Source organism: Procambarus clarkii, chromosome 45 (genome assembly GCF_040958095.1).
Source record: "Procambarus clarkii isolate CNS0578487 chromosome 45, FALCON_Pclarkii_2.0, whole genome shotgun sequence".
NCBI classification, from domain to species: domain Eukaryota; kingdom Metazoa; phylum Arthropoda; class Malacostraca; order Decapoda; family Cambaridae; genus Procambarus; species Procambarus clarkii.
In genome coordinates this window covers 1,536,771-1,562,016 of record NC_091194.1, presented here as the reverse complement: position 1 = coordinate 1,562,016, position 25,246 = coordinate 1,536,771, and the positions used below count along the sequence as shown (strand labels likewise).

General features: G+C 43.2%; 1 protein-coding gene across 1 annotated transcript in view; it reads left to right on the top strand.

The window, feature by feature from the left end:
• Positions 1 to 3,578: 3,578 nt before the first annotated feature.
• ttv (exostosin glycosyltransferase 1 ttv) overlaps positions 3,579 to 25,246 on the top strand; it is a 178,080-nt gene continuing 156,412 nt past the window's right edge. The window contains exon 1 of the mRNA XM_045761432.2: positions 3,579 to 6,521. Within this exon, the coding sequence (XP_045617388.2) occupies positions 5,623 to 6,521 (899 nt within the window). The 5' untranslated portion in view covers positions 3,579 to 5,622. The remainder of the gene's footprint in view (positions 6,522 to 25,246) is intronic.

Below are 25,246 nucleotides of genomic sequence, written 5' to 3'. Positions count from 1 at the left end.
TTTGTCACAGCTTCTTAAGACAAGCGCCAACGAGTGCATAACATTCTGAATCATTTGCATTCTACATAAACCGTGACTAATTCTGTGTCTCTAGCCTCCCTTGCCTCTCCCCTGGAGTGTCAACTTGATGTGGCACAGACACTTGTATCCCCCAACAGTCTAGTGGTAGCCTCACCCAACTTTGCACCAGGATTTCTGTGGGGTACGTGCCCAACATGGTTGGGGTCGCTGTAAGTCAAGAGAAAAGAATGCATCACAGTCGCATACTTAACCTCACAGAGGTATTTGCACTACACACTGGCTAAATACTTTGAACAAATCTAAATAATTGTTTTTCATGCAGTATTCTAAAAAAATTATGCAGTTATCATTGGAAAATGGACAAATTCTCTATCACACTTTACCCATAGTAACGAGAACTGTCTGAGGTCATTATTTTTGTTTTCCCGGTTAGTTCTTGAGCAGTTTATCAGTTTTTTTATAATCTGAGAGAGAGAGAGAGAGAGAGAGAGAGAGAGAGAGAGAGAGAGAGAGAGAGAGAGAGAGAGACACAGACAGACAGAGAGAAAGACAGAGACAGAAAGAGAGAGAGAGAGAGAGAGAGAGAGAGAGAGAGAGAGAGAGAGAGAGAGAGAGAGAGAGAGAGAGAGAGACACAGACACAGACAGACAGAGAGAAAGACAGAGACAGAAAGAGAGAGAGAGAGAGAGAGAGAGAGAGAGAGAGAGAGAGAGAGAGAGAGAGAGAGAGAGACAGAGAGACAGAGAGACAGAGAGACAGAGAGACAGAGAGAGAGAGACAGAGAGAGGGGAGAGAGAGAGAGAGAGACGAGAGAGAGAGAGAGACAGAGAGAGGGGAGAGAGAGAGAGAGACAGAGAGAGGGGAGAGAGAGAGAGAGAGACGAGAGAGAGAGAGAGAGAGAGAGAGAGAGAGAGAGAGAGAGAGAGAGAGAGAGAGAGAGAGAGAGAGAGTGAGATACTATATTCCCCCATACATTAGTGACATTGAGGACTTGCGTGAGAGAAAGCAGTGTGGTTTAAGAGGGTGTAAGGGCGAGTATGGTGCTGTAGTAGTGAGAGTATCGCCTCTAGTGACTGTGGTCACCAACACTCTCACCCTCTCACCGGATGTCCTCATGATTGCTCCTCCTCATCTCTACTTGTTTCTTTCTTCTTTCATATTTGTGGTCTATTTTTATCATTTCATTCTTTCCGATAATTGCTTATCTATCACTTCTGTTATCCCCTTCCTGTCTTTGTTGACTTGTTTGCTTGATTTGTTTATATCCTTGAGTTTATTTCTAAAACTCTTGATTAATCTGGTCTATTATCCACTTCCTGGTTCATTAAGTAACTCATTTGGATTATATGCCGATTAATTGTGGGTGTGATGAACTATCTAATTTATACACATTTTCTAACATTTTAGATTGGTCTAATCCCTCGCTGTCGATACCAATCCCTTCAACCTTGGCCAATATCGTTTAAGTTCTTAATTTGTTATAATTATATATATTGATGTCATAGACTGGGATCGAACCTGCGTGCCTGGATTTGGAGGAGTCCTACAATACTGCTTCAATATTCAGATTAATCACGTTCTTGAGACTTCTTTGTGAATATTACTTAGTCATCTAAATGTCAATGGGACAGATTGCATCGTTACCCAGTGTCTAACAGGAAGTTTAGACGACATATGAACAATGCCAGTTGTCCAATTAACTGCATAACCCATACACTGGGTGTACACCTGGAGTGTATACAGGTATTTGGCCACCAGGATGTTGTTTTAAATTTAGCTACTCAGAACGAAGTGTCCATGTAGCACGGGCTATGGTGAGCCCGTAAAAAAAGGCCAGCAGGAGCCCGGGGCCATGATTATACCATCTGTAGTTAGTGGGTGAGAAGATGGAGAATATTGCAGATGGACTCTGAACCTCGGAATGGGTAACTGGAGGGTGAAGTCAAGTCCATGAGGGGATTAAGAACCGGTCTATACCCGCCAAACACACACCGAAACTACGACGTTGGTACAACGTTCGAACAAGTTTTAACACCTCCTAACCAGTTATAACAACCAATATAGCAAGTTGTAACAACGTTCTAATACGTCATAAACACGTTAAGCCAAGATGTAACAACTTTATTACTAGTTGTAACAAGCGGAAAATAGAGACAGTTTCGGTTTGTGTTTCCAGGGTAGAGACTAAGATGAATGTGGTTAACAACACGGGGAGAGTGAGACATGCTGAGAGAGAAAGATACTGAGACTGAGAATGATACTGAGGCAGATAGAGTCATCTTGAGAGAGAGAGATACTGAGGCACACACAGAGATCACACTAACGTGATGCATCAAATGAACAAATCCACAAGGGATTTGTGGATTTCAACCCTTTTACCCTGTCGTAGCTCAGTCGATTAAGGCAGTGTCTGGGATGCTCCCGGACGCAGGTTCGAATCCTCGTCACGGCCCTTGTGGATTTGTTCATACTGAGGCAGATAGAGTCATCTTGAGAGAGAAAGATACTGAGGCAGATAGAGTCATCTTGAGAGAGAAAGATACTGAGGCTGAGAGTCACCCTGAGAGAGAAAGATACTGAGAGACAGATGCGGAAAGACAGAGATAATGGGGTGAGACACGGTACTACCTCTTGAGACAATGAGACACAGCATCAAAATCTAACCACACATTATACTAATGCAAACATAGACAAACAAACACGTAACATAATGACATGAACGCGAACTAAGCAAAAGAAGACGTGAGAGACAAAGAGAGAAACACACACACTGAGAAACATGAGAACAGAGAGAGGGGTGAGAATCAACACCAGCTTGTGACACATTAACTAACAAACCACAAGATGGCCGCCGTGGGAAAAGGAGTTTTTAAGACTGACAAACAAAGCAACATCACTAAACGGAAATACCACAAAAACAACGTTGAAGTGACACAAGAAACGTTGAAAGGAAGGGACGTAGAAAAACGTCGAAGGGAAGTGACGCAAAAAAAACCTTTTGCGTCACTCTCGTTTCAACGTTTCTCTCAAGAAACGTTGGAGAGACGCAAGAAACGATCGTGACTGGGACCATATCACCAGGGCCCCGTCACAGGGAGAAGCAGCACACTAGACAGGAAACTGTGTTATCTCCACTACTGCGAACACAAACCACCACCTAGAGCCTAACAACATCCATACTTGCATCACCACTCTTGCTTCTGAACATATCAACATGACATTTTGTTGCGTTCATTTATTATGGACCCCATACCCATGCCGTGGGGGAGTAGTGGACCCCATACCCATTCCGTGGGGGAGTAGTGGACCCCATACCCATGCCGTGGGGGAGTAGTGGACCCCATACCCATGCCGTGGGGGAGTAGTGGACCCCATACCCATGCCGTGGGGGAGTAGTGGACCCCATACCCATGCCGTGGGGGAGTAGTGGACCCCATACCCATGCCGTGGGGGAGTAGTGGACCCCATACCCATTCCGTGGGGGGAGTAGTGGACCCCATACCCATTCCGTGGGCGGTAGTGGACCCCATACCCATTCCGTGGGGGAGTAGTGGACCCCATACCCATTCCGTGGGGGAGTAGTGGACCCCATACCCATTCCGTGGGGGGAGTAGTGGACCCCATACCCATTCCGTGGGCGGTAGTGGACAAGATCACAGAGGCACATAATGGGTTTAGAAACTAAACCCCAAATTCATTTAGCTAGCAAGTAGCAGTCTTGATAAGCTAGTTAAACAGGTCAATATATACATACGTGAATGGTTTTTGGTCGCACGATTAATTGAAAAACTAGCCTCAACAGCTTTTAGGTCGAGTAATTTGCATCTGTGGTGAGCCAGTTAGTGACTAATGATGTTCCACACGCCTATTCAATGGGCGGCATATATGGGGAGTTTACAATTATGAGCAGACTACCTACAGTAAGTAAACTTTGGATATTTGGCTAAGATTTCTGGTAGTACATCATTTTGACTGACATACTCAAACATTTCTTGAACATTCGTAATAGGTATATCTGAATTTTGCGATTTTTTTCCCCAGATTCAGTTACGTAGTGACGTAAAGTTTGTGAATAGTTCTGTTTACATGTAGTCAGATCTACGTCAGCAGGTAGCGCGGCTCCCAGCAGGAGTGTAGCCGAGCCTATAACATAGCCTAGGCTAGGCTATTAGTACGTCTAGAGTATACCAAGGAGTGTATCACAGCTTGTGTATGTGTGTATACACAAAGTTTACTTGTCTTAGATTATGGTCAGAGCTGAAGAATAATTGCTGATTGGTCATTATGCTATTATGGTGACATTAATTAACCATCCACAGATTGAAATTGAAATTGAAATAAGTTTATTGAGGTAAAATACACACAAAGGGATGAAGTAGCTCAAGCTATTCTCACCCCGTTCAGTACATTGTGTTAATACATACATAGACACACATCACAAACAATAAACATATTACCAAACATTCTGAGAGATAAACATATACATTTCCTGATCCACAGATTTATAACTTAAGTGCCTTAAGCCTAACTTCACCTCTATACAGTGTATCAGATCTCCAATCTTATAGATGGAGGACAGAAATAAATGCGTATATGCTGGTTAGCATTATAACTAAAGTGTTTTTCACTGTTGGGGACAGGAAGCCTGTTAGTCTTATCAAAGTCCCGCTACTGACCTTCCTCAGGATGCAATCCACAACAGTTGCCAAACTCTTATAGGTAACTATTTACAGTTAGGTAAACAGCGGCATCAGGTGTAAGGAATCGTGTCCAAAGGTCTCGTCCTGTATGAGAATGCAACCCGGGACCAAACGATTGTGAACCAGGTAACTATTAGTAATGCTAGTCGCTAGTATAGCAGAAAACATCAAAACATATAGGATGAAACTGCATCGTTCCCCTCTTAAGCACTTAAAGGAGAAATTTCACTCTTACCAATAAGATGAATACATAATATAGATATGTAGATATATAGTGATATAGATAGATAAAGAGAGAGATAGAGATATAGATAAAGGGATATGAGTGTGAGGGGAGGAGTTTGAAGGTGGCGGGTTGTGACGCGGGGAGGAGTTGCCTGGGCCAGGCGGCAGAGGGCACCTGCCCGGTCACCCTCAGTGATGTGTTTACAACCAGCGGGTGCGGACGAGAGGGAACAGCTGGTCTGTTTTCACTCTCCTGTCAATTATTGTGAATAGAATCATGTGATTAGCGAGTGCGTCTAGTGTCATGACGAGTGTGTGTCTCCCGGGGAGGGTGCAATAGCGGGCGCCGCGCTCTAATATGCCTAGGAGAGGCTCGTGTGCGGTGTGGCAGGAGCCCCACACAACATGAGTATGTGTGTGTCAGCTGTGTCTTGGGGCCACCTAGCTCGTCGCCCCGGCGTCCAGGCATGTGTCTTGCTGGTCTCCTCCGCCAGGATGGGGTGGTTAGCGAGAGATGTGATGCACCGGGGATGCTGTAAGCCACGGGGTGTGAAGGAGGACTAGCGGCCCCCACACACACACACTGTGGACGTCGCTATATGAGCTGTGGTGACGGGCAAGGCGGGCTATAGCCTGAAGTAACCACTGAGGCAAAGCTAAGACAAACTGACCAACAATGCAGGCCAAGAAACGTTATTTACTCTTGTTTAGTTGCTGTGCTTTCCTGTCTTTTGGCTACTTCGGTTACCATCACTTCAAAATGCAGCGACAGAGCAAGTGGTACGAGCACCTCTCCAGCTACTCTGAAGACTCAGATGTAGTGCATGACGAGGACATATCTCCGAGCCCAAGGTTAAGACATAGAAGAACTAGTAGAGAAAATGACGACACCTCGGCGAATAAAGAGTGCCGGATGGAGATGTGTTTTGATTTTACTCTGTGTGAAAAAGGTTTTAAAGTGTACGTGTATCCAGTGGATGACAACGCAGCTCCCAGCAGTAACTATATGAAAGTGCTCAATGCGATACAGGATTCAAATTATTACACATCAGACCCTAGTCAGGCTTGCATATTTGTTCTAAGTCTTGACACACTGGATAGGGACACCCTAAGCAAAGATTACATAAGAAATATGCCTCATAGAATTCAACGATTGCCTTTGTGGAACGGTGGACAGAATCACATAATTTTTAACCTATATTCGGGCACCTTTCCCGACTATAATGAAGACCTTGGGTTTGACGTTGGTAAGGCTATATTAGCTAAAGCCAGCATATCCTATGAAAATTTCCGGTCTGGATTTGACATTTCACTCCCACTGTTTCACAAAACCCATCCTGAGCGGGGTGGGGATGATGGCTACCTAGAATCTAATAAATTCCCTGGGACCAAGAAGTACCTCTTGTCATTTAAGGGCAAAAGGTACGTGTATGGTATTGGTAGTGAAACACGGAACAGTCTATACCACTTGCACAATGAACGTGATATTGTACTCTTGACAACGTGTAAACATGGAGATAGCTGGAAAGAATACAAGGACGAGCGATGTGACCATGACAACGCAGAATATGACAGGTGAGTGCCGTAATGTAATGACTGTAACATCTAAATCATAAATGAAACTACAGTGCCTATTACCAGCTTAATTATACAATAACACAGTAAACTAATGGCATGTCTGATGCTGTAATATGCTGTTACTTAATACAGCATAATTGATCAACTTGTTTTATTTTGTTGTCATTAAATGTCACCATTTAAAAAAAATAACCTGAATTTACCTGAGAGCCACTATCTCGCTAGTGGCCTTGGTAAGGACAGGATGCTAGCTGCTTATCAATAAGTTCCTATTTGTCCTGATGATTTGGGGACAGGAAATGTAATTATTTTGCTTATCCTGTATGAATTTTATTGATTTAAGACAGCCTAAAGATACAAGAGACACTAAAGAATTTAACAAGTTGATTTGGCTTAAAGTTTAATACTGTATTTAACTGTTGTTTTCCAGTAATGACAAGGCTATACAGTACAGTAGTTACTGTGACATAACAGTACTTGTGATCTAGTTGATACTGTACAAGGTTAACATATAGTTATTATGACAACACTAGGCACATTAGTTACTTTTTTTTTTTTTTTTTTTTGAGATATATACAAGAGTTGTTACATTCTTGTACAGCCACTAGTACGCGTAGCGCTTCGGGCAGGTCCCTGGAATACGATCCCCTGCCGCGAAGAATCGTTTTTTCATCCAAGTACACATTTTACTGTTGCGTTAAACAGAGCCTACAGTTAAGGAATTGCGCCCAGTAAATCCTCCCCGGCCAGGATACGAACCCATGACATAGCGCTCGCGGAACGCCAGGCGAGTGTTTTACCACTACACCACGGAGACTTCTGTTACCATGACATTTTTGTGACAGTAGGCACCAGGATAGGCTCTGGTTAGCATGACATATCAGTGAAGGATATATAATTATTTAATTAAACAGTACTTGGCTTTAGCATATATTATTTAGCTTACATTTTTTAATACAGTCTTATAGTTGTACTTTCAGAATTTGAGCATAATACTAAACTCTTATTATATTCTAGAATGTTTGCTACGTAACCAAAGAACAACGTATAATTTTCCGAATGACATTAGTATTTTTATTTCTTTTTAGCCTGATATTTTAGATATAGGCTTGCCTAGGCCTACTGTAAAGTCCTCAAATGTTACATATGTCCATTGTTTAGAATAACTTTAGAAATTTATTTATTCATTAACATTACCATATATCCCTGGCTTATAAAATAAAAGTTTCAGTGTTGACCATTTGTCTTATTTATATTTCATCTTACAGGTTCTATTAAATATTTTGAGTTTATCACCATTTTGACTTCAAACTTTAAATGCATTAGTTTGAGCAAAAGAAGCATGGCTATTGTTGAAACTGAGCAAAAGCAGCATGGCTATTGTTGAAACTGAGCAAAATATTCCTGTAGTAACTTTATTTTTTCATGTTGTATCTTATGAATACAACGTTGGGCATCATATTGTCCAACCACTTGGACCAGTTGGTAGAGCAACGACCTCGCTTTATTCAGGGTCCGTATTCAAACTCTGATGGTGCAAGAGTTTGTACTGTACTGTACTCTGATGTACAGTAGTTGGGCACTGTTCCTTCAGAATGTCCTCATATGCTTGCTCCTGTCCTGCTCTCATATCCCTTCCTTGTACTATGTCTAAAGTGAGAGCACTTGTGCTCTGTAGATTAGAGCATGAAAACAAGAAAAAGTGTTTCTTTTATTATTCGATTGGCCACATCGAGGGAAGAATGGACCTTAGTTGATCTGATGAGAATGAACATAAAATACTGTAAGACTACTGTCTTCACTAAAACTGTTATTTGGGAACAGGAAAACAATGTTCCCAACAGACTACTGTACTGTGTTTGGATATGGCAATAATGATACTGAATGGTTAGACACCCAACTCTCACATATTAAAACTCAGGAAAGTGATGAGGTATTATGTCCATCTAGAACCCATATGTAGTCATGTCACACGACTTTACAAGAGTTGTGTTGGATGTTTAATTTTCAGCACATTATTGTGACTTACTCTCTGCATTCCAAATGGTTAATAAAGTAGAATGTCTAAGAATAAAAGCACATATATATTTTTTTTTTAAATGCTGTATATACAGTACAAGAGTTCTTACATTCTTGTAAAGCCACTAGCATGCATAGCATTTCAGGCAGGTCCTTAATCTTATTTTTCACTGGAATATGACCTGCCAAATTGTTTAACAACCATGGACCTATTCACAGCAGGGTGAACAGAGGAATACAGTTAAGGATTGGTGCCCAGTCAATCCTTCCTGACCAGGATACGAACCCAGGACAAATCGCTCATGAAACGCGAGGCGAGTGTCTTACCACTGCACCATGGGAACTCCATTGAATTTATATAAAAAGTCCACAGCTGTTCAACACCCAGTAATCAATAGAAATATTGACGGAATAAAGGTTGATGTATTCAAGAGGCATTTAGGTAAGTTCTTGCAAGAAGTGCCGGACCAGCCAGGCTGTAATGGATATGTGGGCCTGCAGGCCGCTCAAAGCAACAGGCTGTTGGACCAAGTTATCACAAGTCGAGCTTCTCGGACCAGGCTCGGGGAGTATAACAACTCCCAGAACCCCCTCCAGGTATGCTCCACATATAAAAGCGGAGAGACCTATTTAATAAATCGTAGGAAAAATATAAGGGGCACGTTAGTCCTGTACCTTAGTGAAGTCGGTTCACAACTGAAAGATTGTGGGTTCAATTTCCTTGACAGGACAAGACATTTAACATGTTTCCTTTCACCTTTTTTTTTTTTTTTTTTTTTTTTTTTAAGATATATACAAGAGTTGTTATATTCTTGTACAGCCACTAGTACGCGTAGTGTTTCGGGCAGGTCCCTGGAATACGATCCCCGCCGCGAAGAATCGATGTTACAACTAAGTACACATTTTACTGTTGCGTTACCTAGTACAATACAATATCATGTACAGGACTGCTAAGGGTATCTATTGATAATAGTTTTGCATTATCAGGGACAGAAAGCCTGTTAGGCTTTGGCTTATCAAAGTCTCTTATGCCAGTTGTTGGCTTATCACCTCAGGATGCTACCTACAGTGGGGCCTGATAGCCGAGTGGACAGTGCTCTGAACTCGTAATCCTAGGGGTCCGGGTTCGATCCCCAGTGATGCCAGAAACAAAATGGGCAGATTTTCTTTCACACTGATGCTCCTGTTACCTAGCAGTAAATAGGTAACTGGGAATTAGACAGCTGTTACGGGCTGCTTCCTGGGGGTGTGTGTGTGGAAAAAAAATAGTACTTTAGTTAGTAACAGTTGATTGATAGTTGAGAGGCAGGCTGAAAGAGCAGAGCTCAACCCCCACAAGCACAAATTCAGGAGTCACTCCTAGAATTCACTAGGTGAATTCAGGAGTCACTTTACTTAAAGGACAAATCGGTTGCATGTTAACTGCACTAACCACTACCCTGTATTTATAAGAGGTCTCCATTACATTTTTTATGGGATCGATAAATCTGTTAAAATTGTTGCATACAGTATTAGTAACAATCTTCATAATGTTTTCTGTGCATTGGTCGCAATAGGTTAAGTGGTTTGCTTGGATTTGAGCTAACTCTTCAAATCACTTGTGCTGTCACGGCTTGAGTACGGCTCAGTGCTCACTTCCCCATTCAGAGCTGGAGAGATTGCTGAAATAGAGGGAATACAGAGAACATATACGGCATACATAGATGCGATAAAGCACCTAAATTATTGGGAACGTCTCCAAGCTCTCCAAATGTACTCACTAGAAAGGAGACGAGAGATATCAAATAACATATACGTGGAAAATACTGGAGGGCCAGGTCCCATATCTACACAGTAAAATAACAATGTACTGGAGTAAACAATATGGAAGAAAATGCAGAATAGAATTAGTAAAGAGCAGGGGTGCCATAAGCACAATCAGAGAACACTGTATAAACATCAGAGGTCCACGGTTGCTCAACATCCTCCCAGTGAGCATAAGTAGAATGTATCTTCTACTCCCCAAGCAGGGGAGTAGAACAACTCCCAAAACCCCATCAAGCAGGTATCACCTAGCGGTATATAGGTACCTGGGAGTAAGGCATATGTTGTGGATTGCATCCTGGGGAAGGTCCACTTTCCCAGGAGACTTGGTCCAACAAGCTTTGCTTGAAGTGACCCGCAGGCCCACATATCCGCTACAGCTCGGTTGGTCCGGCACTTCTTGCAAGAACTTATCTAAGTGCCTCTTGAATATATCCACCTTTCCGCAATAAGAATTAAATTGGGAAATTCCCGTACAAATGGGTAATGTCTTAAAGTATGGAGTGTGGCATTGTCAAGATACTAAGTATAGTACTGTACTACACTTTATTGTATATCTGGACATCTACATATTTTTGTTAATTTCTAAATGTAGTAAGTACAGTATTATATTTACACACATGACTGGGATTTTATATATAGACACTCCTTGTTACTTGTATAATAAACATGTTATTTATAATTTTTAACAATGACTTGTTTTGGCTCAGTGTTGAAGCATATGTTACTACAGGGTATTTCCTGGGCTACTTTGAAAACCACATAGAAAACACCTCATTAATTTTATCCACTTATGTAGACTTTAACATCCCAATTTTGAGGTAAAAGATGACAGACAAATAATTCTGTACAATAATAATTGACATAAAGCCTTGATTAGTATATCAGAAAGCTAAAAAGATTGTGAAAAGTTTACAAAATAGACAACAATGCAGTCAGTTTGATCTTGTCAAACAACTAAGGATATAACATGCTCAAATGCAACTTATTCAGACCACTACCTGACTGGCATAAAAAAACATAAGAGACATAATTAGCTGACCTCACATGGTGATAAAGAGAACTTGAGAAACACCTGCAAAGGATATCTGATTAACCAGGCTGTAACTCATATGTTAGACTGCTAGTAGAGGCATCTAACATCCTGGTTGTCCAGACCACCAACCAAGAGGCATGGTCAGAGGACTGTGTCATGGGGGTGTTAATCACTGGAGCCAACAGATAGCATAGCGTAATGTGCCTAAAATATAGAATTTTTGTCTACAGCATTAGAAGGCATTTAATCAGTTTTATTTTAGCAGTTAGGGCATTGACATATTAATAGTGAATTATCTAGCATTTTCCTGGGAACCATTCCAAGCAAAAATGCCAACCAAATGCAAAGATTCAAAAAATGAAAAAGTATGTGGAATGTGATAAATAAAGTCCAGCTTAGATAATACAAACGATTATATTTTCTGTAAGAGCACTTCAGGCACCCGAGGTTGTCCAAAATACTTAAGTGATTTCCAGTGTCCCAACAAAGAAAAAGAATATATACAGAGAAATTATATAAGTACATATAGCAAGAACCATAGCACCCATTCCAGATTGAGAAAGCACAAAAACAATATTCCTTTCAAGAAATAGGAAATCTGCTAAATATGAACATAGAAAATCCTTTAGTTTTCATGAATTTGGCATATACAGTACTCTTTTTAAAAAGTTACATTCAATAATCTGATACTGTATTAATACAAATCCAACAGACTTTGTAAAGGAAATAGCAATGCACTCAGCTCTGTGGCAAGATTTCCAGTACTCATTGTTTATGAAGTGCAAAGCACTGTTGATCACTGATTATAATGCTGGATAGAGAGAAATGCACGAAATAAGGGCCTAACTCCATTTCTCAAGGCAGGTATGCTTGTAAAGCAATGTTAAAACTATAGCCCAGTTGCACTAATATCATACATTATTGAAAATTTTTGAGCTTGAAGAGAAGCCAACTTGTTAAAATATGGAAAAGATCGAACCATACAAAACACATTTAGAGCAGAAAGATCTTATACTTCATGATTAGATCAAATATCAAAGAAAGCATTAGAAGTACTGTAAACAAAAATGCAAGCATTGTTATCTTGTCTTGATTCTGTATGCACACATTTTGTGAATAATGGGTAAACTCAAGGGGTAGATATTCAATTTTGTAACAGACAACAGTGTGACAGTAACTCATACAAAATTTAGCACGAGTTGCCTACAGTGTAAAGTTCAGTCCCACATGGTATGGTTATCACACCACTGCTTTCTTATCCTCATACCAGATGTATTGGAAAGTTTTGATCCCTTTGTTTAAAACTGTGCTGTAATATATTTGCTGTACAAAGCATAACATAGCTGCCCTTGTAGCATCGATATTCATATCTTTATTAGGCCAATGGGCAAGTATTATCCTACGGCTGCCCCATAACTGCTCATTATCATTATTTCCATATACAGTAGTAGATTATATAATCTTTTATCAATATGCTGCCCCACAGAATAAATATAACTAGGCTATAGTAATTATAACCTTGTTACTCATGGCAGATATTATCTGCCAGCATCAGTTTTTGTATCATGAAATCTGTGTATGTGTGCCTTGACTGCATATTCAGTACTGTATTATCCCAATTCAGGTGTGCTGTATAGTGATTGATATTACAGTAATTAAATAACAAGTTAATCCATTGATATATATACCATACACTGAATGCTTGCTAATGCAGCTCATATGAATTACCAGACCCCAATCTGAAATACAAACTATTTTCATTGTATAAAAACAATGAAAACTCTTGTTTATACCACAACAAACAGAATTTATATGGCTGCAAACATTAATAAAATCACATTATACAAAAAAGCTATTACAGGTAAACAAAATTTAAACAAAACTTCCACTTATGGTAGCTCTATTTTGATATCGTTTGAAGCTCTGTTATTAATCATCCTTTACCATACATTATAAAAATGTAGTAGTGCACCGTGCTTTTGAACTGAAGGACTTTATTGAATGTAATATTTTAAAATGGGCCCGTCAGCTTGTTACAACATACCCAAAAATGATACCTAATGTAGCTAATGCTTCCTATTTTTATTTTTTTTTTTTGTAGGCTTTGCTACATGCTGGTCCTTGGTTTTCAGCTCCATTACTCTTACAAAAATTATAGGAAAATTGATCGCTGTGTCGTAAAAGTTTAAGTGTTCATAGGTGATTCAATCTGTTCTGTTTCAGGTAGATGTATGGTCTTTAACTAATATCATGACAAATTGGTAGACACACAAAATGGTATACTATAAGCAATTAAGCAGTGTGTTCGGATACCAGCATAACAATCAGCCCGTTGCTAGTATACGAATACCAAAATCAAGTACAGTATTTTCAAATCGGTTTAAAATGTTACCGACATATGCTGAACACACATCATCCTAGCTTGCATATCAATATCAAACTATAACTTGTCAGTGGCTTCCAAGGAATGGACAGTCGAACATGGGTGCCCAGATGCTTGTGTCTACATGCAGGTAGGAGGGGCAAAAAAAAAAAAATATGAAATGTGGAAATGTCACAAAAAGCAATGAAACTTTTTGCTCCTATATCCAGTAAAATCAAATGTTAACATTCAATGTTTGTCAAGGTATGACTAGCTGAATGTTTAGGTGCCTGGTGGTGGTTCTGGACCCCAAGGTTACTGGTGTCCGGACAGCCAGGGAATAGAATACTGTACTGGGAACCAGGCGTAATATTCTTGGAGTGTTGCCTATCTTGAGGTTATCTTGAGATGATTTCAGGGCTTTTAGTGTCCCCGCGGCCCGTTCTTCGACCAGGCCTCCACCCCCAGGAAGCAGCCTGTGACAGCTGACTAACACCCAGGTACCTATTTTACTGCTAGATAACAGGGGCATAGGGTGAAAGAAACTCTGCCTAGTATACATGCTGATAATGGTCAAAATCCCTTAGTTTGTAAATGGGTGATGTCACGTTTGGATACGAGCGCCAGGCTGTCAACACACTGGGCTGTGTGACTTAATTCAGAGCACTGCCATATTTTGGATAATATTGATGTGGGTGTTTTATGTACAGCATCCATGCTGGGGTCATTTTGTAGAACAATGTTTCTTATTAAAACAAATAGGAATGTTTCCTATTTTTATCAGTAAAATAAGTTTTCATAAAATGATATTTAATTTTAGTTTAGTCCATTAGTGTCAAGTTTAAGTGTCTGGTAACCAGAAACTTTACCCTAGCTTGAAGTCAATTATCCCCAAACAGATTACAAGCCTGCTTGCTGCAGCAATCATCAGAACTTGATGTATATAATAATAATAGTACTGTAATAACTTCTATTGATGTATATAATAATAATAGTACTGTAATAACTTCTATGTAAATACACTTGAAATGTGACACAATGTAGTATTCGTAGGTACCTTACCTTGCTGTTACCTTTTATTGGTTCCAAGGATCGACGTCCCTGCGGCCCGGTCTCTGACCAGGCCTCCTGGTTGGTCAGGTATCCGTTGTAGGTGTTTATCGAGTTCTGTTTTGAACATGAGAAGTTGACCAGTTATGCCCCTTATATGTAGGTACACAACATAATTTATATAAATCTACTAATACGCAGAGCATTTCAGGCATATACAGTCTTCCCATGACTGTTTTGTGAGCCTTTGCAAACCCTTTATACATAGCCTTGTATACCTGTATTGTTATACATAGCCTTGTATACCTGTATTGTTATACATAGCCTTGTATACCTGTATTGTATGCTAATTTCGCTGAGATTGTAGTGCTTGCTCCTTTATTCTAACTAGCTGTCATATATATAAGGCATAATGCTCTCTCCTTTTCCATATATAGTATTTGCCATTATTTTTCTGAGGCCAAATTCTCTCTCTCCACACTTGAGCATGACCATTCTCACAATGGGAGAACTACAGAAATAGTTCACAGGTAACTCACAGGAGGGAGAGAGTAACCACTACACCAGAGATTCTATGCCAATAAGAAAGAATTGTCGTATGATACTTAGCTTTATCAAAATGAAGCTTCCCTTTTCTATAGCCTAGAGTTATTTTGCATCCACAGACTCCTGCTTTTGTTAAGGAAATATTTCAGTGAGCAACTTTGTTTTAGAAACACCCAAACACAACCTGCCTCCTCATCTCCAAGTTCCTGCTCCAAGACACAACACACTCCTCCCTCATCTGCAGGCTTCCACCTTAAGGCACAACAGTCTCCAGGTTAGGATGTGTCAAAACCCTATATATCGTAAGGCTAGGATGTTTTAGCTTACGCTGTATTAGGTTAGAGTAACGTTAGGTTGGTGTTAAAATACATGGGCATGTATATGTATACATAACATACATGGTCTTGTATCTAGATGTGACTTGTATCTAGATAATTAGTGGCAGTAAGTTAGAGGGGGCGGGGCGAGGCGGCCTTGTGGAGGCGTCATGGTGTCTCAGTTATGCTGTGTAATCTCTTGATGTAGGCCCTCATTATCTCGGACTTGCTTCATCTAACAGGCTCCCACTGCCCTGGGACTTGCTTCATCTAACAGGCGCCCACTGCCCTGGGACTTGCTTCATCTAACAGGCGCCCACTGCCCTGGGACTTGCTTCATCTAACAGGCGCCCACTGCCCTGGGACTTGCTTCATCTAACAGGCGCCCACTGCCCTGGGACTTGCTTCATCTAACAGGCGCCCACTGCCCTGGGACTTGCTTCATCTAACAGGCGCCCACTGCCCTGGGACTTGCTTCATCTAACAGGCACCCACTGCCCTGGGACTTGCTTCATCTAACAGGCGCCCACTGCCCCGGGACTTGCTTCATCTAACAGGCGCCCACTGCCCTGGGACTTGCTTCATCTAACAGGCACCCACTGCCCTGGGACTTGCTTCATCTAACAGGCTCCCACTGCCCTGGGACTTGCTTCATCTAACAGGCTCCCACTGCCCTGGGACTTGCTTCATCTAACAGGCACCCACTGCCCTGGGACTTGCTTCATCTAACAGGCTCGTGCCTCCTTGGTATGGCGAGGCTCCATAGCAGGCTGCTCTTGCATTAATTGCCGCATTGATACGATAAACCATGTCCGCTTCTGGGTAAACTGTTGGCGGGTCCGGGTGTAATGGTTTATTTAGCATTTGGTGGTGATAGTGTCTGTGTGTGGTGGTGATGGTGTCTGTGTGTGTGTGTGGTGGTGGTGGTGTCTGTGTGTGTGTGTGGTGGTGATGGTGTCTGTGTGTGTGTGTGTGTGGTGGTGGTGATAGTGTCTGTGTGTGGTGGTGATGGTGTCTGTGTGTGTGTGTGGTGGTGGTGGTGTCTGTGTGTGTGGTGGTGATGGTGTCTGTGTGTGGTGGTGATGGTGTCTGTGTGTGTGTGTGGTGATGGTGTCTGTGTGTGTGGTGGTGATAGTGTTTGTGTAGGCGTTCACAAGAACGTGGCTGAAGTATGTTGACCAGACCACACACTAGAAAGTGAAGGGACGACTACGTTTCGGTCTGTCCTGGACCATTCTCAAGTCGATTGTGACTTGAGAATGGTCCAGGACGGACCGAAACGTCGTCGTCGTCTCTTCACTTTCTAGTGTGTGGTCTGGTCAACATGGTGTCTGTGTATATTGATGGTGTATGTGTACTCACCTGGTTGTGCTTGCGGGAGGTTTAGCTTCGGCTTTTTTGGTCCCGCTTTTCAATTGTCAATCAACTGGTGTACAGATTCTTGAGCCTATTGGGCTCACTGTGTGTGTGGTGATCGCGTTTTTGTCGGTGTGGTGGTGGTGATCCAATCAATCGATCCTATTCTACCAACCTAATTATATTCAAGTGAGTTTCAGGGATTTGTGCTTGATACATTCCTACCTATAGAAAAACTACCGAAGATTCGTCGAGAATGATACCGATAGTGTAAAAATAGGCCGATAGTCCTGATCCCGATACACCTCGCGATAAGATGCGTGTCAAGTAGGGTCGTGAGGTTGCTGCTGATAAGCCGAGGATGAAGTTCGAACCCAGACTAACAGCTGTTTACACCCCGAGTGGCCACGTGCTGGACTCGAGATGAAGTGGATTTTGACCGGTGTGACGGCCCTCACCGACTCTTGACTGAATAGGCCTTGTACTGGACCTTCCTTACCTGGAACACACTAGGCCAGGTACCTACCTCAAGGTAAGGTAGGTACCTGGAACACACTAGGCCAGGTACCTACCTCAAGGTAAGGTAGGTACCTGGAACACACTAGGCCAGGTACCTACCTCAAGGTAAGGTAGGTACCTGGAACACACTAGGCCAGGTACCTACCTCAAGGTAAGGTAGGTACCTGGCCTAGTTTTTTTGCCTTTTTTCGAGATTCTGCGCCAGGGTTCGTGTTTTTGTGGTATCCCTAGAGTCTGAGAATGTGATGACTGGACCGCCGGAAACTGCTAGATGCTGAAAAACGTGCTAGACTCTAGAAACATGCTAGATGCCAGAAACGTTCATAGTCGCCGGAAACATGCTCCACGCCAGAAACGTGCTTCACGCTGGAAGAGTGCGAGACGACAGCACTGTGAGCCGACGTGGAGAGGACTAGAGGAAGATGGTGCACTTCACATGTGGCTAATAGGCTATTGTGGGTGAGTTGATGTTGACATTCGGGGCCCGAGCTGCACAGTCTGGTCAAGCGGCGGGCTTCTGCCCGGGTTATAGCCTACTGTCCCACCGTATTGTTCCGCAGAGTAATAATATATTGACACCAAATTTCACTAGGCCTAGTTGAGACCCGTTATATTGGTGTCATGGGGCGCCGTTATATTGTGGTACTGGAGCCCTGTTATATTGACCCAGTTATCAGCTGTGTGGCAACGAATAATAAGGGGGAGTGGGTGGGTGGGGGGGGGGGTGTAGACGAGCCTCCTGGCCTGGTAATAAGAGCTGTTTGATCACTGTGGCCGCCGGAGACGCCCACCTCATTAGTTACAGCCCTTGACAACCCGAAAGCTTACTGTCATTGCATTGCCCAGGAAAAGCAGCAGTCTCCGTGGTGTAGTGGTAAGACAGCAGTCTCCGTGGTGTAGTGGTAAGACACTCGCCTGGCGTTCCGCGAGCGCTATGTCATGGGTTCGTATCCTGGCCGGGGAGGATTTACTGGGCGAAATTCCTTAACTGTAGCCTCTGTTTAACGCAACAGTAAAATGTGTACTTGGATGAAAAAACGATTCTTCGCGGCAGGGGATCGTATTCCAGGGACCATAGGATTAAGGACTTGCCCGAAACGCTACGCGTACTAGTGGCTGTACAAGAATGTAACAACTCTTGTATATATCTCAAAAAAAAAAAAAAAAAAAAAAAAGAAAAGACATCTCTCGATATACAAAAATATTCTTCGTAAAAAAACACACAAACGTATGTATTACCAGTTTAGAAGCCTATTGCTCTTCTGTCCTGTTCACAGTCGATGAACAACCCAGCGGGTTTTCTTCCTATTGGGGAGTGTTGTACATTCTGCTATGGCGGTGTGTCCACTCACAAGATGAGTGGCGCTGCCCAATAAACTCGCCTCTCGGGGCAAAATTTAAACAAATTAAGTTGTTCAGTATTGATGGGAAAGCTTTTTGTTAGGCGAACTGTTGTTGTTCTAACTAAATACTCTCGTGTATCGACAAATTAATGTATTTGTCGCCTGAGCAGATTAAGAGGCAGTCAAAGCCCAAAACGAGATGGTTCAGCGATATGCAGCCACACGCGTCACAGAGACGCGGCTTTGTTTACAAACAATCCATAATATGTATTCCCTCCCACGTGTTGCCGCGGGAGGAGCTTACGGCCCTGGCGTCCTCCACAATCCTGGTAGTGCTTAGTTGGTCTCCCTGGCCTGCTCCTGAGGGGTGTAGTTTACCTGGAGTATACCCGGAGAAGTTTCCGGGAGTTGTTCTATTCCCCAAGCCCGGTCTGGGGCCAGACTTGCCTTGTGGTAACCTAGTCCAATACACACTGGTGCTTGGAGCGGCCCTATTGGATCCACTACAACCCAGTTGATCCCTCACTAATTGCAGCAACTGTTTCTAACTGCTTTTTGAAAAAGTCCAACTTTGTTCTGGCAGCATATTTTATGCTTACTGGGAGAGAGTTGAACAGCCGTGGACCTCTGATGGGACTTATGGTGCTCTCTGTGACTATGGCTCCTCTACGACTTGCCGGCTCTATTCTGCATTTCCTTCAAGTTCAAGTATGTTTATTGAGATAAGGAAGAAATACATCTCAAAGGGATAGAGTAGCTTAGGCTATTTCTACCCCCCCCCCTTCTACTACAAGTCCCTCAAGGGGCGCACAAATTCTGGGGCATTTCCTTCTTTGTCATTCGCTCCAGCATGCTATTTTTCTGTATAAATTTTGGACCTGGTATTTCAAGATTTTTCATGTATATATTATTTGATCCACCTTGTTTCCTGCCAGAGAGTACATTTTGAGAGCTTTGCGACGATGCCAATAATTGAAGTCCATTATCTTGTCTGTGTGTGCCGTATATGTTTCCTGTATTCACTCAATATCATAAACAGTGTTGGAGTTATTCGACGTCCCTGGCCTGGTCGTTAGGCTTCCACAAGGACTGCCATTTCATTGTGGATGGTGGCCCGCCTGGACAACCTAGTACCCGAGGGTCTCCAAGGGGTCCCCAAGGGGTCTCCAAGGGTCTCCAAGGGGTCTCCAAGGATCCCCAAGGGTCTCCAAGGGGTCTCCAAGGGTCTCCAAAGGTCTCCGAGGGTCCCCAAGAGTCCCCGAGGGTCCCCAAGAGTCCCCGAGGGTCCCCAAAGGGTCTCCAAAGGTCTTCAAAGGTCTCCAAAGGTCTCCGAGGGTCCCCAAGAGTCCCCAAGGGATATATCGCTTGATCATTAGCCATCCCTAGGGCCCGGCGCACTATCAACCAACGTTGAAAGACTCCATCTCCATTAATGGTAGTGGGAGTGATGCTTGCTAACTGTCCCTTGACGCTTGTGTACAACACAACACATTTATCAAGCATTTTACTCAAGCACTTGCGTAACCTGTATATCTTTCCTCAATCATCGCCCCCTTGTTTACATTTATTAAACTGTTTACGAGTTTGAAAGTAAATAACTCAAGGTTATTCCTACATCCTCGTAGCGCTTCAGAGCTCAGACGGTTTAATAAATGTAAATAAAGTCACCATTGTTGAGGAAAGATGTAGAGGTTTCGTAAGTAGTTGTGTAAATGCTTGATAAGTCTGGCCCTGGATATCGATTTGAGGGGTGGATCGTGCCTCAGATGAGGTTGCTCAAGGTCGCCTTGTTGCAAGACGTGATAATACTAGCACCTTTTATGCACCGCGGCAATCAATGCATTCTTGAGCCAGCCATTCTTGAGCCAGCCATTCTTGAGCCAGCCATTCTTGAGCCAGCCATTCTTGAGCCATTCTTGAGCCAGCCATTCTTGAGCCAGCCATTCTTGAGCCAGCCATTCTTGAGCCAGCCATTCTTGAGCCAGCCATTCTTGAGCCAGCCATTCTTGAGCCAGCCATTCTTGAGCCAGCCATTCTTGAGCTGTGTGACACTTGTTTGTGGCCGAGTGGTGTATTTATCATTGTGTCTAACAGCCTGGTTGATCAGCCCAGCAACCAGGAGGCCTGGTCGACGACCGGGCCGCGGGGACACTAAGCCCCGGAAGCACCTCAAGGTAGGAGTCGTGGTGACTAGTCTACCAAGACTATTCAGTATCCTCTCAACAAACACAAATATTGCCGGAATGAAAGTGGATATGTTCAAGAAACAATTAGATACGGCTGGACCAACTAAGTTGTAGCGGATATGCGGGCCTGCGAGCTGCTTCTAGCAAACAGTCTTCTAGATCAAATCACAAGACAAGCCTTGACCCCCCAGGCCGGAGCTTGGGGGGGGAGTGGAAGAACTCCCAGTATCCGCTCCAGGTATGTGGAAGGCGCGGTCTCTCCTGCTGATAACAATGTACTCAATTGTGGGCAATTCAGACGTTATGAGACTTCAAACGTCTTGGGTAGAATTTGGTTACAAGGCAGGTGCTTTGTTATGGTATCACGTGCTTTGTTATGGTATCACGTGCTTTGTTATGGTATCACGTGCTTTGTTATGGTATCACGTGCTTTGTTATGGTATCACGTGCTTTGTTATGGTATCACGTGCTTTGTTATGGTATCACGTGCTTTGTTATGGTATCACGTGCTTTGTTATGGTATCACGTGCTTTGTTATGGTATCACGTGCTTTGTTATGGTATCACGTGCTTTGTTATGGTATCACGTGCTTTGTTATGGTATCACGTGCTTTGTTATGGTATCACGTGCTTTGTTATGGTATCACGTGCTTTGTTATGGTATCACGTGCTTTGTTATGGTATCACGTGCTTTGTTATGGTATCACGTGCTTTGTTATGGTATCACGTGCTTTGTTATGGTATCACGTGCTTTGTTATGGTATCACGTACTTTGTTATGGTATCACGTGCTTTGTTATGGTATCACGTGCTTTGTTATGGTATCACGTGCTTTGTTATGGTATCACGTGCTTTGTTATGGTATCACGTGCTTTGTTATGGTATCACGTACTTTGTTATGGTATCACGTGCTTTGTTATGGTATCACGTGCTTTGTTATGGTATCACGTGCTTTGTTATGGTATCACGTGCTTTGTTATGGTATCACGTGCTTTGTTATGGTATCACGTGCTTTGTTATGGTATCACGTACTTTGTTATGGTATCACGTGCTTTGTTATATCTAGTGTTGTACAGCGTCCTGTGGTGACGTTGGCCTATAGAGGTGATGCGGGCTTACGGAGATGATGTAAACGTAGTCCTTTGTGGGTGATGTAGACCTATTTTTTTTTTTTTTGAGATATATACAAGAATTGTTACATTCTTGTATAGCCACTAGTACGCGTAACGTTTCGGGCAGGTCCCTGGAATACGATCCCCGCCGCGAAGAATCGTTAAATTAGATGATGTAGGCCTGTGAATGTATGATTATGAGGGTGGTGGTGTTCCTCTGTTATCCCCGGTAAGTATTGGTGTCCATACGATTGGGCACCAATCCTTCCCTCCCGTCCCGTCCCACCCTATCCCCAGGTTCTATCCTGCCATCTTACCAGTTCCATGTCATACTGGCTGAGCGCATTCTAATCATTTCCTTTCCCTCTCCTTTGAGATTTTGAATTAACTCCCTTCAACATTTATCTTTTAGCTTTTGATATATCGTTCTCACCTCCCCCCCCCATTCAAAATTTAAGACCTTTTAGGCGTTTAATAAAGCTTATATGTTTGACCTAGTTTGGCTAACCTTAAGTGGATGTCTAAGAATGTAGTAATATTGCAGTGAAGAGTATACAAGATTCTTATGAGTGGATACAAGCGCTTGGGCAACGTTTCTTATCACCTGATGCCTCTGTTCACCTAGCAGATAATGGGTACCCAGGAATTAGGCGACTGTTGTGGGTTGCATCGTGTAGAAAGGTCTGTAGTTGGCCTCGATAGAAACCATATTTGGCTGGTAAAATGTAAGTTAAACTGTAACTTTATATATATATATATATATATATATATATATATATATATATATATATATATATGGTCCATTATATATCATCTATATGGTCCACACTGCATTGATATATGTTAATGAATTATTTGAAATTATATATGGAGACTACCAATGTACAGTCTAGTTACTCTAGTATAACTATATTATATAACTATAACGTATAGTATAACGTATACTATATTAACGTATAGTAGAACGTATCTCTGCTATATATAATATTTTATTGTGTTAAGCATAAGTGTCCATATTCATTGTGTGTAATTCCCACAAATTTGCAATGAATTGTTTTGTCTGCAATTTTACGGTGGGACGGGCGTAGGTGGCGCCGGTTGATGAATGATGCCCTAAACGGGTTACGGGCACTTGACGCGGTCGAGTCCTGTAACTCTGGGTACATGTGTTGATCTGCGTCACAGATCACTCACTTGTCACTCTTTGTTTGCTCAGCTTTAACGGCTACATACTGGCTGTACATCAGCTTGGACTGGTCGGTGGGGCTCTACGACCTGGCTCAGTGCGGGGTCGCGTTCCATTCGGCTACATACTGGCTGTACATCAGCTTGGACTGGTCGGTGGGGCTCTACGACCTGGCTCAGTGCGGGGTCGCGTTCCATTCGGCTACATACTGGCTGTACATCAGCTTGGACTGGTCGGTGGGGCTCTACGACCTGGCTCAGTGCGGGGTCGCGTTCCATTCGGCTACATACTGGCTGTACATCAGCTTGGACTGGTCGGTGGGGCTCTACGACCTGGCTCAGTGCGGGGTCGCGTTCCATCTCCCCGATGGCTACCTTACCTTGAGGTGCTTCCGGGGCTTCTTAGCTTGGTGATATTTAGCGCCCTCTGATTATTTCGCACTTTGATGGTGCTACATGGCCTTCCCGGTTTGGTGCCTTCTTTTGATAATTACCTTACCTTCCGGGGCTTAGTGTCCCCGCGGCCCGGTCGTCGACCAGGCCTCCTGGCTGCTGGACTGAACAACCAGGCTGGGGTGTGCAAGTGCTGGCTGGCCACGTTTCGCTCATTCCGTCCTTCAGTCCCAGTTCCTTGTCCTATGCCATGCAATCCCTATAGTTAAACTGGCCTAAATATGTTGACCAGACCACACACTAGAAAATGACGGGAAGACGACGTTTCGGTCCGTCCTGGACCATTCTCACAATCGACTTGAGAATGGTCCAGGACCGACCGAAACGTCGTCGTCCCTTCACTTCCTAGTGTGTGGTTTAGTCAACATATTTCAGCCACGTTATTGTGACTCATCATCTGCACAAACTGGCCTAACGCTGTCTCCTCATTTATCTTAACAGTGGTTGGGGTTATCTTGAGATGATTTCGGGGCTATCAACATCAATGACTATTCAGCACTCTGCTACACACTAACAGCATAACATGGCGTCGGCATCTCGCGGTGCTGAAAAGAGAACACCAAGGATACCTGATCAACCAGGTTGTGATTTATACGTCAGGCAGCGAGCAACCGCGTCCAGCAGTGTAGTTGACCAGACCATCAACCAGCAGGCGTGGTCAGAGACCGGATGTTGGTCCTCAGAATCACCACAAAGTAACCGCAAGGTAAGACTGCTTAAGCATAATTGTTGATGGCTACCTGGAGCGGGTTCTGGGAGGTGTTCGACTCCCCAAGCCCGCCCTGGGGCTCTTGTGATTAGTTATAGATCTCTACGTTGATATAGTTTAATGTATAGTGCGTAGCATCACGTGCTACATATGGACATGCTGAGTATCCGTTTTGTCCATGGGTTCGTATACGCATATGTATACGATTGGCGGGTCGTGTTCCAGGGAAAACTAGTAGGGTAAGGCTACCCATGAGCTATGGGAAGGGAAAGCTCTCAACCACTCTGGGGAGTCGGTCGGCCGAGCGGACAGCACGCTGTATTTGTGATCCTGTGGTCTTGGGTTCGATCCCAGGCGCCGGCGAGAAACAATGGGCAGAGTTTCTTTCACCCTATGCCCCTGTTATCTAGCAGTAAAATAGGTACCTGGGTGTTAGTCAGCTGTCACGGGCTGCTTCCTGGGGGAGGAGGCCTGGTCGAGGACCGGGCCGCGGGGACACTAAAAAGCCCCGAAATCATCTCAAGATAACCTCAAGATAACCACTAACAGGAGTCAGAAGTCGTCTGCCGCCCCTGTATCCACCTGTGTGAACAAAGGTGCAAGAGTTTACAACGCACAAAGGTGCAAGAGTTTACAACGCACCTCTTAACAATTGAAGTGATTTTGATGATGCACGCTAAACAATCGTAATAAACGCCACGAGGCTGTTTGAGGACAATGATGCAGTA